The sequence below is a fragment of the Pezoporus flaviventris genome, unplaced genomic scaffold, assembly GCF_033815535.1.
Source record: "Pezoporus flaviventris isolate CSIRO_AGI_PZ_B2104156 unplaced genomic scaffold, CSIRO_AGI_Pfla_v1 ptg000063l, whole genome shotgun sequence".
NCBI classification, from domain to species: Eukaryota; Metazoa; Chordata; class Aves; order Psittaciformes; family Psittacidae; genus Pezoporus; species Pezoporus flaviventris.
This window is the reverse complement of record NW_026892611.1, coordinates 10,496,851-10,512,492: the sequence shown is the minus strand read 5'-3', so window position 1 is coordinate 10,512,492 and position 15,642 is coordinate 10,496,851. Positions and strand designations below refer to the sequence as shown.

The 15,642-nt window shown below is 40.8% G+C and overlaps 1 protein-coding gene across 1 annotated transcript; it reads right to left on the bottom strand.

Moving 5' to 3' along the window:
* Positions 1-9,109: 9,109 nt before the first annotated feature.
* TUBD1 (tubulin delta 1) lies at positions 9,110-15,320 on the bottom strand. The gene is made up of 8 exons (XM_061470558.1): positions 15,077-15,320; positions 14,349-14,496; positions 13,697-13,913; positions 13,065-13,296; positions 11,933-12,097; positions 11,129-11,269; positions 10,415-10,598; positions 9,110-9,430 (listed from the first exon to the last, which is right to left on the bottom strand). The coding sequence occupies exons 1-8, from the start codon at positions 15,246-15,248 to the stop codon at positions 9,328-9,330; spliced, it is 1,362 nt and encodes a 453-aa protein (XP_061326542.1). The 5' UTR covers positions 15,249-15,320; the 3' UTR covers positions 9,110-9,327.
* Positions 15,321-15,642: the final 322 nt, after the last annotated feature.

The following is a 15,642-nucleotide window of genomic DNA, read 5'->3' as shown; positions in this document are numbered from 1 at the left end:
CTGCCATGGGCAGGGACACCTCACACTAAACCATCTCACCCAAGGCCTCGTCCAACCTGGCCTTGACCACCACCAGGGATGGAGCATTCACAGCCTCCCTGGGCAACCCATAAATACTTCATAATCAGCAGTTTCAAGGTGCAATGCAATTACATGGAAGAGAATTGAAATTGCTCTTCTTAGATTTAAATTCTAGGGTTTAAATTCTAGGGTTTTTTTCTGTCATTTTTATTTTTTGGAAAGGAAGAAATAAAACCAGCAAGTACCTGGCTCAGCCTTCTGCAGATTGCAGCATGCAGGGGGGAAGCAGGAGGGCTTCCTGCTGGGCTGTCCCCTTGCATGGGGGGTCCAGGTGAGGGTGTAGTGGAGGGAGGATTTGCTGTAACCTTCAGAACATGGAGTGAAGCGATCGCCTCCCCTGTGAACACCCTGCTAACGTATGAGGGTAAATATTGGCGTATGCTTTTGCAAACTCATTTCTGAAAGGATTATACTGAAAAAGTCTTTGAGCTTGCTGTGACTCCCTTAATTCACATGTCTAATCAAGGGCATGAAATGGTAGTGTTTATTTCTTATCCATTTCACTGGCTTTACTGATGAACTGCTCAGCTTTCATTAACAAGCAGCAAAACAGTGTTTCAGAATGGGAGAGGCCAGAACAACCTGGGTCTGTTAGGAAGGGAGGTCAGATGTAGCAGCTCTCATCCAATGCCCAAAAGCCCTCCAGCTGCATCGCCTCCCAGGTACAAGCAAACAGGAAGAGCCCAAAGATCTGCAATTGGGTTCTTGGCATGTGTCAGGAGTTATGCAAAATGGTATTCCAAAAGAGCTGACTGCTGTGTGCTGAAGTTAAGGTGAGGAGGCTGCTGAGCGGGGAAGTTATACAACCACCTCACTGCTGGTGGATAAACAAAGGTGAACCTGCATAGGGGGGCAAGCTTTGGTTTAGTTTGCCTTTAACACTGCCCTTTAGTGCTCAAGGGGGTGTTGTTACTATTCGCTCGTGGAATGATTCAAAGAGCATTGACTACATTGGCATTAAATCAAAGGTTAAGTCATTAAATCATCCTTCTTTAAACCTCATTTGAGGAGCTGTTCAGATATGGGTAAGCAAGTGTGCTGCATCTTCCGGGTTTCCAGGGAGTCACTCCCAGTTTAATTGTTCTGGTTTCCCAAGAAGCTTAAATGAGCTGCCCAGGCAGCTAGCTGGTAATAAGGAAACTAGCTGCTATTTCCTGATGAAGGGCAAGAGATAGGGGTCCCTGGGTTGTTCCCTGCTCCCATAACTGCCCTGCAAGCCACACCCTTTGCTGATGGCTTCTGAAATGGCTTTGCCATCCTTGTAACAAGTTGGGTTTTCTCTGGTGGGCTCGCAGAGGGGCTGGGGTGTCCTGCAAGGGAAGGGCTGTGTGGTCAGTACCCGTGATTTAGTGCAGAGCCCACCAGTTTGGGGTTTGGGTTTGTTGTTTGGATGGGTTTTTATAATGCTCATATGACAGAGCAGGCCACACGGGTCTGACTCTGTCTCTTGGTGAGGTGGTTGGAACTCTGTTTCCTTGTGGCCTCACTAATGTGTCATTTTGCTGCTTTTCCCTATATGAAATACTGTACCTCAAAGATAACTCGGAGCTGGGCAAATTCTATGCACCACGCTGAAGTGTTTGTTCATTAGCCTGCTTTTACACAAGGTTGTGACCGGTTACGATCGATGACATCAATCTCAGGTACTCACCTGTTACCTTTCTTGGGTACCAGCTGGTCTGCAGGACGTTTCTAAGGCCCAAAGCCTTTTCACTGGAAGGTGGCATCGATCTGGATGAAGGCATCAGCCAGAGCTCTGACCTGCTCGAGCACAGGCACCACCCCTGCCCCGTGTCCTGGGGAGGTTGAACTCTTGCCTCAAACCATTTCACAAAGTATACGACAGTTTTTAAGACATGAGATGTGTTTCCCAAAGCTTGTTCTGTCTGGCCTCATGGCACCTCTGCTTTCCTTCCATGTTGTCAAGAAAGGAAGTGGCAATTCTCTCATGGGACCTGCTGCTAACTAAACCATGTAAATACTAACTGAAATGCAAACACAGACATACTTTGTGTGAGGCTTACACTTACACGCACGAGTGTTAAGGGACTCTGTCTTTCTTGAGGCTCTTTCCATTTGTTGAAAAGGCTGAAAACAGCTGGTTTATGTGCTCAGGATTTCTTTTCATTCCCTGAAAGAAATGGGACATGCATAAAGAGAAAATGCACGTTTATAACATTGTACAAACATAACCATGTTCACAAAATCTCCTGTTCAGAAACAATGCTTCTCTCAGTGCCTTGTTTGTTGCAGCTGTTTTCTTAAGAGCTAGGATAGCTTTTATATTTTCATAGCCAATTTAATTTCTCTGATTCCTCGACTTTTATGTCTCGTCTCAGTGCAGCTGACCTGTTGTGACGTACAGTCACATGCAGTCATGTGTGTTGCATAAGATAATAGGTGGGGAGCTGCAATGAAGAGAGACACTTTTAAGATGCCCGAGGGCAGGGTTTAGTGATGTTCAAAGTTACAGATGCCAAAAGAAAAAATTCAAAGCAGTATTTTGACTACAGCTGTGCTAATGCAATTGGTGATTTTAATTCTGTTGCTTCCCTTAACTTCTGTATAAACCTGCTTAAACACTTCTGCGTGTGCACAACCACCACTGGCAAATCACGCCGCAGCATTTGTGCATGAACTGGAGCTGTTAGGGCTGCCAGGGAGGAGCCTGGTGTTAAGGGAAGTGTGGAAATCTCCTGTGCTATCCTTTGGCAATAGATTTCAGCTGGGGCTGAGAGAGGATCATTCTTACTAAGTGAATAAGAAAGTGTGTAAGTGTTTGGCAGAGCTGATCCTGAGGGCCCTAGCTGGCTCTCATATTTTTCCTCTCAGTCCTCCTGTAGCCCTGTCTGACCTTGGAGCAGTGATTTTTGGACAAGTTCAGGCCTGTTGACTGGAGTTTTGTTCAGTTTGAACAGGACCCTGTGTACTAAAGCAAGTTCAGGTTTCCTTTGTCATGTCATTGAAGAATAAGCTCCCCTTTCAGAGCACGCATTAGGTTGTATCTATTTTTTAATACAGAATCACAGAAGAGTTAGGGTTGGAAAAGACCTTACTTCACTGTGGAAATACTAGTTTTGTGGCAAAGCTTGGCTAAATACGGAGGAAAATAATGTAAAAATCTGGGAGGGAGGGAACCGGAGTTTTTTGGGAGAAAAGTATCTAACTGGATTTTTGTTCATCCGTTGCCCAATTTATGGTTTTAACTGTTTGGGGTTTTTTTTTGCATTAGGTTTCGTCACCAAAATTTGCCCTAGGGAGGAGAAATTGCTAGCTTATGCTGTCAAAGAACTACATATTAAATACACTTACTGACCACATGACTTGGAATCAGGTAGTAACAGAGGCTGAAGTTGCCCAAAGTGGGGTGGGGAGGAAATTTCCCAGTGTTTTCTTTGCAAGTGGCAGAAATGCCTGACAGCAGCGAGCATTCGGACATGGAAAAATGTGTTCTTGAACTCAGTATTGTTCTGGGCCATCTGGAGAGCAGTAGCTCTGAACTACTGCCCAGCTCTCACCATTACTTCGTGAGGATATTACAATGCACAGCTACAGCCACCCTTGCCAGCCGAGCACAGTGTCAGTTTTTTATTACACCTTCAGTGTGTGGGATAAGGCTGCTTTCCATTTGGCTGCTTCAGTGGTGTTCTGCTTACATGCTCCTGTAAATCATCTCTTACATATTGGAGACTGCTGGGCAAAATTTCAAATTAAATCATGCCATCTGACCACAATTACACCATTCTCAGGCAACTGAAGTGTGTTTTTGTGAGCCTTTGAATAAACATTACATTGTGCATGTAACCAAGTATGTACAATAATCACTTTTGCAGAACACACCGATTTAAATGCAAATATACCATATCAGAGGGTATTTTCTTTGTCATGAAACTGGTGAAACTAGCTCACTGAAGCTCAAGCAGTGTTTAGTCTGTGTTTCTGTATTAACCAGTGGCTTACTTTAGTTTCTCTACTTACTGCTTTTTAAAAACAGCAGTCTTGGCCCAGAGATTTTATTTATTTCTCTATTTTATGGTATAACACTGCACATTTTAAAGATTTTGCTTTTTTAGAGTAACAGACAAGAAGGTTTCTGCAACCAACAGGTAAGCACAGAAGCCTATACCTTTGTCTTACACCACCAGACTCTTAGGAGTCACTGTTTAGAATCTGTCTGGTTTGTATGAACCATAGGGTAAGGTTTAGACTTCTTCCATGATCTTGTAACAGATTTGTACCTCTAAAAACTGCCTTTAAATTTCGTAATGAGCAGAAGCAGCTTCTCTGATCTCTTACTTCAGGCTATCTTCACCTTTCCCAGTGTGTTCCCTATGGCTGGCAGTAACATTTGTTTGAACCACCAGCCTATTTGCAGCTGTTTGTGCTTCTGGAAAAGGGTTAAGCAGGTCCTGCTGATTCACAGAGGTAGGTGACTCATTACCCCACCCGGGTAGAGGGGAAGTGGCTGTCTAGAGGGAGAGGATTCATACAATGTGAAATCAGAAGGGACCATTGTGAACTTCGGGTTTGACTGAAAGGACCGGAAAGGCTCTGTAGTTAAAATTCAGGATTACCAGCTGCATCCAGGGGAGCTAAAAGCTGTCTTGAGTGTCCAGGCTGTGCTTCTGGAGCATGGGCAGAGGTGGGGTAGGAAGCTAGAGGCAGGAGGCTTGAGGAGGAAGCTATGCTGGAATTTGCTGCCTTGGTAAAGCTGTGGTTGGGCTGCCCTTGAAAGCAGCAGAGGAAAGGCAGCAGCTCAATTCCTTCTGGAAGTTTTTTGGTACCATTTCAGATCCATGAATCACATTCCTGGTGACTTGTGTGCAGTTTTTAAAGTGGTGTCCAGCAAAATGCAAGCTCCTCTAAAGTATGCTTTGATTTCTGGGAGTATTTCCTTTGTATGTTTGGCCCAGATTGCATATTTATCTATATGAAATTCATTAACAAACGTAGAAGGAATTAATTATTCCATATCCTTTTGCACCTTGATGCTTCCCAGTAGTATATCAGCTGGTAATTTGAATATAACTTGTTTCTTCTTGATAAAATCCTGGTGGTTGTGGAAAACACAGATGTTTTTTTTTTCCCCCTCAATCCTGAGCTCTTTCAGTTTGGTAAATCTCTGCAGGTAATCCTCTTGAAAACCCCTTACATATTTACATTAAGACTCTACCCTTTCTGTACTGGTAGTCAGTCTAACCTTATAAGCAGCAATATATGCTTAAGTCCAAATCAGTTGTATCTATCACTGCCTTAGTGCCCTGTCACTTGCCTAACACTTATGTTTAAAGTATTTGTAACAGGTTAATTTTTGGGTTTGCTTTTAGGGTTTTTTTTGCGGCCAAATAAAAGTTATCCTACTCATTAAAGATGTCTGCTATAGTTAGAGTCCTTGAATCAACTTCCAAGTGAGCTGCACCTGTCCATTACAAAAAACAATAGTGAGATTTGATGCATTGTTCCTTGGTTTATGGACATCCTGTGGGTAGTTTGCCCAAAACTAGCTAGGTCAAGGCCACTGATTCTGTTGTTCCTGCCCTGGTTAGCCACTGGCTTGTGCTGACCTTTGATCTGCCTCATTAATTTTGATTTCTAATGTGATGAAGGCCCTTTTCGAGGCTCTCACTCTTTACATGAGTAATTTTTACCAATAGAATTGAAAATTACTCCTCCACTTTCTAATATAATTGTAGATAATGAGAATTTGAGAACAGCTATTCACTTCCTGTCACTGTGACCTTCTCCACATCCTGGGGAAAAAAACAGAGGAATCCAGCCATAGATCAAAAAATGAAGGCTTAGTTTGGGAAAGGGTGTGAGAATTTCAGAACTGAGGCCAGTAGTGAAAAACACTAACAGGAAGAAGCCTAGAGATGCCAGAAATAATTCCTGCCAATCTCTTCTCCAGAGCAATGGGAAGGATTGAACAGTTCATACAACAGCTACACTTTTGTTTTCAATTCCTTGGGTTTTTTTAGTTTTGTAGTTTTGAGGAATCTGTGTTGTCAAAATTTGGCTGTTGGTTGTGATCCCCTAGTGCTGCTCTGAAAAACTTTGTTTTCCCATGGAAGTAGGAGTACTGAATCCTAACTGTGAACAAGTTCTTACAGAAATATCCTTGTTCAGCAGGAATGAACCTGTTGGCCTAGCTCTGTCCTTGAGCTGCAGAATCCTCGTCTGTGCTTTCATATGTTAGAACTATAGGTTAAGTAAGGAAATGGTAATTTTTGCTCTGGGGTTATACATCTCAGCTGTGTGCCGTGTTTCCTGATGTGGTCCAAATTCTGCCATCAAACTTAAACAAGCAAAAGATCCCAAATATCCAGCTCCATTAACTGAAAGTGCCATAAGTCATAAATAATAAATGTACTTATAAAGAATGAATAAATGAGGATGTCATTCATAGGTGCAGTGGGCACCTGCTGTATCTGCTTCATGCTCAGAATTAGAAGTACATAGAGGTAACTTGAGGTTATTTCTGCAATAAAGTTACTTATTGATATAGCAGTAAGATGACCCATTACTGTCTTCCTTGTTTCTGAGATGACTTGTCTGTCCTTAGCTTTTTAAATCTCTCTTTTGCCTGTCCTGTGGAACAATGAGGAAGAGTGTGCATTCCTGGGCCTTAGTCGTTTTTTTTCAGACATGGAGTTGCCTACTCTCATCTCTGATACCAGAAGAAGTTTTCAGTCTGGTATCTGTTAAAAACACTAGGGAAAAGTATTTCTATGTTGCTAAACATCCTGTGCCTTTTAAAGGAGGGAGGAGGGAGAACCTCACCATACTGTCTCCTTTCCTGACCCTTTGTACCCTGCAGACTTGAATCGCCTGTGCTGTTTATCTTAACTTCTTGTACAATCTTTTCTCCCATTTCTTCTGTGAAAATATCCAGCTTAGAGACAATGGTTAAAACTGACAGAAACACTACACTAGAAAAGGCCTTTGGATCAGCACAGTCCCCGAGCTCTGCACTGCTGGACAGTGATGTAGTGGAAAAAAAACAAACCCAAAACATCATAAATAATATAACTAAAGTTATACATAGTTTTGAACTTCCAAACAACTCTAATTTTGCATTGCAGCATAGGGCTTGAAGTATGGCAGGATATGAACTATGATTATTATGTCTTCCCCTTTTGTGAGGGAGCTCCTAAACCAGCAGAGCTGACTGAAAACAGAAGGCAAAACAGGTCAAGTTGTTGGATTATGTACTGCGGTCTGCATGAAGAATAGTCAAAATGTTTTGCCATAAATGTCAAGTGGCTTTATATTTATTAGATACATTTACCCTATTTGCTTTTTCCTCTTTGCTTTCCCTTTTGTTTTCTTCCCAACCATCCCACAGATTATTCTAATTTCCCTCTATTAGCTTGTCTATAAGGTACTGTGAAATCTGTCAGAATCCACTGAGGCTCACGTTGACACAACCATGCCAGTGATGGGCTGTTACTGTGGGTGTATTTGAGCAATTGAGAACTTAGCCTCAGCACTTACTTATTTTGTTCAGTTTCAGTTGTACTTGAATCTTGTCAAGAAGGCTGTTTGCTGTTCCAGGTGTCGTGCCAGAGCTGCTTTGAGAACAGGTGTTCCAGGGGGTATTTTAGTGCTGCTGTACCTGGCCTGAACAAAGTGAAGAGGTAAATGAAACCAGGAAAGGAAATAAAATACAGGCAAAAGTAATAGAGAGTGTCTGCTGTGCTCCAACTGCAGCCTAGCAGAATTACAAGGTCACTTCTGCATCTACCACTGTTAATTATTTGCAGATTTAAAAACTAAATCAGGATCTCTAACAGGGCAAGATTTCTACATGGGCATTGTTTGCCATGTTGCAAATGTCCAGTGTATTTAGCATCATACAATGCGTGTGCTCCTCTTTTTAAAAGCTGAGAGCTCTGGCATGAAACCACACTGAAACGCCAAGGGAAACTATGAGATTTGTCCACTTGTCAAAGGAAAAGTCCTTGAGACTGATTTTTTCACTTTCATTTTTACGTATTTAATAGTGAGTAAGATTATTTCTATTAACAGGGAGAACAGTGTGACATGGGAGGAGGAATGGCAAGAATTCCAAAAGTTCTCCCTACCATTAACTGAGAACTAACAGAGGCAGAAAAAAGCTCAGTGTTACAACACAATCCTCAATTCCACTGCACTCTTTTAGTTTATAGGCACCCAGTCTATGACCCCACAAGCTATTGCTGTCTGTTCCTCCCGTCAGGCTGGTGCAGCGCAGTGTTTGCAGGCAGCAGCTTCACTGGGGCTCCACCTTGTGGTCGTGGTAAAATCTGTGCAAAAAAGCCCATTCTTAACTTATGAAATGATATAATCTATTGTATACTATTAGAGCCTCTTAAATCTACCGGAGTTCTCCTGCCAGATATGTTCAAATAAATAAAGAATTAAAAACCTTCCTACTTCTAACTTTACAGGAAGAATTGTTTACAGGAATTGTAGTTCTGCTTAAACCTGTGCTTTGCCTGTAACAAGTAGCCAAAACCTCTGATATACTATAGGGAAAAGAAAATATGGCACAGTAAAATGGCCAGAAAAGCATATAATTCATTAATGTCTATAATAATCTCTAATATAAGATGAGGATGACAGGAAAATGAAGAACCTTTCATACCTTATTTTTAAAGATGGTTCCAAACTTCCACTATTTTGTCAAAGTCAAGGTCCTTAAAGTAGAATTTAAGTCCTGCTTTGCTTTATAGGAACTGGTGAGACACTGTTGTATCTATCTTGAATGATACGGAGTTTGGATTAATAATTCTGATCGTGTGCATTTTTATCAATATTGAAGCGTTCTTAGGGCAAAGTGTAATCATGAAAAATTGAAATTGGAGGATCAGGAACATCTCACTCCTGCAGTCAATCCCACATTTAATTTTTATGGCATATTAGTTCATGATAGTTTACATGCTGAGAGTTTAGCCTGGAGAAAAAGCCTTCTGTATAAACATTCTTTATGAAAAACACCCAAGTGCCACAAATGATGTTCAAAGACTCAGCCACAGTACACAGCAAATGTCTTGAAAAATAGCTATTTATTAAATATATCAAATATGAATAATACCTTCCCATATTAATATATTCAGTTCTTACTTTTGTAGCATGCACACACTTCTTACAAGACTGAAAAATAGTTACAGTCCAGTAATTCATATACTTCAGGAAGCTGATGGAAGGCTTTCCAGCACTGGGTTCTTTCAGGAAAGCTCTAGTTCAGGCTATTAAAAAATATAATCAAAGGCTGCTGTAACTGGAGATAACTTGTTCCAGAGCTGTGAAGCTGTCCAGGAAATCTTCCTCTTCAATTCCGAATTTAGTGTACTGGTGAATATAGGCTCTGGGTGTTGAAGTCACAGTAGGAAAACAGGTAAGACGTTAGAAATCAGTGAAGAATCTGACACATGAGATCATTGTACAGTTATTGTAAAAACTTGAAACGAAGATTGGCTTCCACACAATAACTAGTCTGGTTGGTTTCTGCTGTGTCATTTTGTAATTCAAACTTACCAGTAAGTTATGACTCATTTCTTATAGGTTTTATAACTTTATATATTGCTTAAGGAAACAAAATGACAGCTAACAAAATTGGGCTAACTGGGAAATGGAAGGAGAAGTGATTATTAAGGGAGAAAAGTAACACAGATTTGAGATGCAAAGCTTAAACTTGTGTGCGCAGGACAGCTTGCTTCTTATCACTCGTGGTTTTGTAACAGGGTGGAATTGAGAGCACAGCTAGTGGTTTTTAATTGCAGAATTTCTGTGCTATAAACTCACATTTAGCAGGTATCTCCCGTTACGCAGTAATTTGGCTGCATGATGATCAACGTAAAGAGGCAATTCTTTCCCAGATTTCTTGGTTCTAACGTAAAATCAACCTAATAGTGTGGGAGCCTTAATAAACACAAATCCCCTAAATGCTTCTGAATTGAGCCAAGAACTTTTTCCCCTGGACTGTGCAGCATGTCTGTACGCAATTTAGAAACTATATGATCAGTAAAAGAACTTCTGTGCGTTATATTTAGAATGGTCACATTGGAATGCACTAAATCTGGGAAGTTGTAGTACTGAGGAAATAAATAGTCAAACTGACGGCACTGGAATATCTGGTCTGTCTTAGCCACAGAACATAAGCGCTGTTCTGTGTTCCTCACCCTACCATGTTTCAAGCATAAAGACATTTCTACTGAAGTTTGGAAACAATCTTCATGCTTCTTCACCACTACTTTACTCCACTGAGGGAGCTGTACATAACAATGATTTTGCTATCACTGAAGATATTGGCAGTTGTTAGTGAGTTATCAGCATAATTATTTTCACTTACTTGGAAGCAAACATATTCCAAGCTTTTCCTACAACGTTGTCAAGAGGTTTCAGCAGGAACTGGCTATTGCTGACCAAAGAAGCCGACTTTTCATACTTGTTAAATGCTCTTAGTGTTTTCCATGAATGAAAAGCATCCTCGGGTTTTAGCCATGATGTATATAATGAGGGATCTCGGAAACTTCCTGTACCAGAAATAAGACAGACCTTTTGATAAATGTAAAGCTACAAGCTCTTACATCTTGATCTCTGCAGTCCTGTGTGACCTAACTGTTGCTTGCAAGATCAGTTCAGGCCTTGAAAAAAAATCTGCAGAGTGGTCAGCCTGTAGAGAATGTAACTATCGTATGCCTAGAAGCATAGTCTTGTATTGGAACTTCATCTGCAAGTTATGCTCATCATTCCAAAAGCTGCTAAATATTTCCAGACAATACAGCCAAGAATGCTATCATATAATATGGACTTCAGCCTCTTCTTGCTTCCCCAAAGTGCTTCAGGAAACATCCAAGTGAGTTGTAAATACAAAATACAACAGCCCTTAGCAATTATACAACGTGGCCTTGGACATTAAAATGTTTCTAGAAGGAATATTGACCTTAGGAGTCAAATATGTGGCCTTGGGTTTTGATTTTTTCACTTTGAACAGATATGGTTGCAAAGAAAACAGTGAGATGTGAAACAAGAATCACGATGGTGCTGTGTTTTTCCTTCTTACCTAAGTCTACACTGTGCACATCTTTTCCTCTCAGGATAACCAGGTTGGCAATGGAAGTATTGAAATGCAGAGGCTTTTTTGTGGAATGGCTTGAGGGGACGGAGGAGCCCAGACGTGGAGGTTGTACTTGCCAATCAATACCTATGAGATATAAAAGAAAGGTAATGGTTCATGAAATGTGGATTCAGATTAGCTGAAGAGTCAGATGGTAACTTACACTGTGCCCAAGCTGAAATCATATTAGTTTGTCAGTTAAGCAGCAATTACACAATTCTCAGAGAAAACCAGTGTTAATCCTGCAGTATCTGCCTGGTAGTCACTAGTCTTACCAGAGAAAATGCATACTTGTTTCTATAATTAGCAATCTGCCAGCCCATTCTTTGCATAACTGGAAGCTATCCTGAATTCCCCATGTAAATGATATAGGAGAGCTTAGCGGGATTTTTATTAGTAGGTGTACAAAGAAAAAGCACAGCAGAAATAACTATCCAGGGAATGTTCCAAACGAATCATGGAAATTAAGTGCCCAGCCAAAAACTGTTGGTTTGTTTTGCGTACTTTCAATACCTATAATTAACTGAGATGTCTGGGAGCAAAACCAGGAGCAAGCCAGGAGATGCTGTGGCAGCTGCCTGAATAGTTAATGGAGCAGCTGGCTATGTAGAGGCAAATTCCTGCTGTCTGAGGGCAGCAACTCATTTTTGAAATGACTAAAGTTAATCACAAGTTCCACAAAACAATAAGCTCTGTAAAAACAAATGCTTAACGAGTGATGGATACTGAAGGTGAGTGAATGTCTTTTACCTTCCTCCATTTTAGCATTAGCAATGAGCATCTGCCTTAAATGTTTGATGAGTCCAGGCCAACTGAATGTGCTATAAGCAAGGGAGTTTTCAGGCATCTGAGGTATGTTACGAAGACCCAACATCTTGAATTCAGGATGTGGAACTAACGTCTCCATTAAGTCTCCTGAAGGAAGAAATTAACAGCTGCTCATGTTTGACAAAAATATTGCATAGGCTAAAATAGGAGAGTGGGGAATCTTACAAAGATCTAGCAAGTTAAGGTAAGAAACAAAGTGGGATATATAACATTTTAATTTGACAAATATATGGACAGATATTGGACAAAGTAATACAAACTTGCTACGTACTACTGAGTTCTATAAAGGTTAGTTGCTCTTATTTTGCAATTTAGACTTGTCTCACTTTGTAGTCTGGCTCAGTCTCACCACAATGCACTGCTAGAGAAAGACAGATCTCAGAGTTTAATTTTTAATTTAATGCCCAGGGAAGCTGTGAGTGCTCCATCCCTGGCAGTGTTCAAGGCCAGGTTGGACAGAGCCTTGGGTGGCATGGTTTAGTGGGAGCTGTCCCTGCCCATGTCAGGGGGTTGGAACTGGATGATCTTAAGGTCCTTTCCAACCCTAACTGTTCTATGATTCTATGATTTTACAAGCAAAACTCTTGGCAATATGGCTAACTTGTTCTAATCCCTTAAAGATACAAATGTCAGCTTGTTGCTACAAAGTTGTATGCTAGCCTGTCTTCTGCTTGAGCCAAACACAAACCTTTCATTCGGTTTCAGTTTATACAAACTTCTAACCTAATGTGAAACTTAAAACTCAGTCCAAAATTACTGTCCTGTGCAAATTGCCTCTGAAATGTAAAATAGGTACAAGAGTGTCTTGAAAAAGGAGAAACCAGGGTTCTTTTTGTAAAGAATGAAACCAGAAGCTGAGGGATCTGTTTCTGACTCTGCTACAAAACTGGGACTGAAGTTCTGATTCAGTCTTTTGCTACACTTTTCCTATCTTAAAACTTGGGATGTATCTGAACACTTGAGTAAGGAGCCTGAAGAACTTAAATTTACAATATGAAATGATTACAGAAAGGTGTGTGAGTTTGCACTAGTCAGCTATATTGTATTTAGATACCTAATGGGTTTCTGCTGTAGTGCAAGCCACCTTCTGCTGTGTAAGTGGGCTGGAAAACACTCCCCAGTTGATGTGCAATGACTTGATTTATATCCCTGAAGGAGATCTGTTTAATGTTCATCAGCTGAGCACAGATCTTGTGGACAACATCATTCTCATGAACAAGAAGAGCATCTGCTGACTTGTACAGATGTGACAGAGTCAAAACAGAGTTGTAGTTTTGAACAATAACCTGGAAACAAACAAACAGAGTTTTTTCACGGAAGGAGAGCAAGACCTGTAAAAATCATGTTATCAATCTCACTTCACACAAACATGCCAATAAAATCTTTCTGGGAACTGATTATAATGCTGAGATACTACCATAACAGCAGATTTCTACTTCTCTCATAGAGCTTCTCATGAAACTGCATCATACTTGAGCACTTCTCGAGAATTTTCTTTTTTGGGGGTGTGAAACAACATGTACCAAATATTAGCAAACAATACATTAGCTGTGTTGCTTTCTGTTATGTTGCATTTTTTAAAAGTAAAATGTACCTCTTTTCTAGTTTCAGTTACAGAAATTGTATGTTTAGAAGTAAACAGTGACTATCAACTTGTAGAGTGTCTCTGGGAAATACGACATTCACCTCACCAGTGCTGTAGGGCCAGATAACATGGTTTAGTAGAAATGAGCTTGGAAAAGCATCTCTTAAACACTGGGTCACAAATGCTCCCAAGCCAGACCCTGTACCACCAGCCATGCTCATGATTGTGAAAAATCCACCGAGTCGATCACATTTCTCTGCTTCTTTTTGCACCAGATCCATTATCACTTCTTTGTGTCTAGGCCCGTGAACAGAATAACTGTTGAATAACAGACAAGACAGCAAGACGTGGCAGTTTATATCAAAATAAAAGCAGAAAGGTGAAGCTATTCATAAAGCATACTTTTCTTATTATTATTTATATGACCTCACATTGTCATCCATTCTATCTGCAGTAAACAGTCCTCAAGTGATATTTTGCAAACAGCAGTTTATAAACTGTCCTGATTGTTTCCTATTCTTAAATCTAATTTGATTTAATCTAAATCGATTCTAAAATGTTACACCAGTTTCATCTTGCAAAAGACAGTTTAGAAATTTCACTGTTCTATATATTGCTGCTTTAACTTAAAAATAAATCAAGTTAATGTTACACTCTGTACCTCACACAGCTGTAATACTACCACTCCCAGAGGGTCTAGACCCCTCAATAGCCTCTACAGTCCCCAGTGAAGCTAGAAACCATTGTTCATACCCATTTGCCCAGTTGTTCCCAGATCCTTGCTTCTGACAGAAGTGTGATCCATCATCATATTTCCAGCAGCCAGACCTGGCAGCCATTGATACGGTTTGGCTGATTACTTTAGGTTCCATATCAATAAGCACAGCCCGGGCAACAGGTACTGGACAGGAAGAAAAACAGAACTAAGAATAATGTGCCAATATTGGAACATGTTTCCGTAAGATGGATGAAGTTGAACCACAGCCCAGATTGTATTCCTTCCACATAAGACAAACTATTAATGGGAGAGTAGAGGCAAGTACAGAAAGAAGGACCTGGCAAAGTCTGGTTAACCATCTATTATTCCAAAGACAAATCTGAGCTCTAGAGACCATATATCTTTAAGAAAAGAATCCACTTAATGTGTTTGGTAACACCAAATTCAGATACCCTGGGTCCTACTCTGTGGTGCAATCCATCTACAGTGAAAGTGCAGATTTGGAAGGAAAGATTATGTATGCATTTATGCTGCGTTACTGCCACAGTTGCTCTGTGGTATTGGGCATTTACTGCACAAATTGTGCTTCCATGGTTGTTACCAATGTTTTGAAGGCAGAGGGTTGTGACAATTCTTCGAGACTGAAGATGGATAAAACTCATTCTTCAGCTGAAGGTTAAAGACTTCTATTATTTCTGTATTCTTTAGGCTATTAGGCTGGAAAACAGACCCTGTGTGGGAAACAAGCACTTAAATGCTGTACCTTCAAATTGCTCCTCGCAGAAAAAACGTTCTTTGCAAGCATCACAGTAGGATTCGTTCTCCTTCTTGGAACACAACCCATGTGTGTCGCGGACGTCACTACAGATAGTGTTAAACACCTCATGACCAATCTGATTCCCACATTGACCAAGCTGAACTGTGACTATTGACATTCTTATTCACTTTGCATTTAGGCCTAAAAACGAGAAGTATGACTTCAGTAACAGTGGAGAACACAGGAAGGAAAAAGGTTCTGACAAGATTTCTGATCAGTTCTGCCATTTTATGAGACCCTCTAGTGAGGAGAAGGCTACGCTACAGCCGCCACCCTGTGTGGGGAAAAGCAGCCGGTGAGCACTTTATCCTGGATGTCAGAACTGGATGGCAATCGAGAGGAAATCCATGGGTTTACTGTTGCTCTACACCTGGAGGGAGCCAGTAAAATCTGTATTTCCTTTCTTTCGCGTTGTAAGGCAGGACAGAAACAAATAGCTGTAGCTCAAACAAAATTATCAGATTAGGTTGTAGCATCGTAAGGAAGCACCCCATGCTTTTGGCAACGTGAAG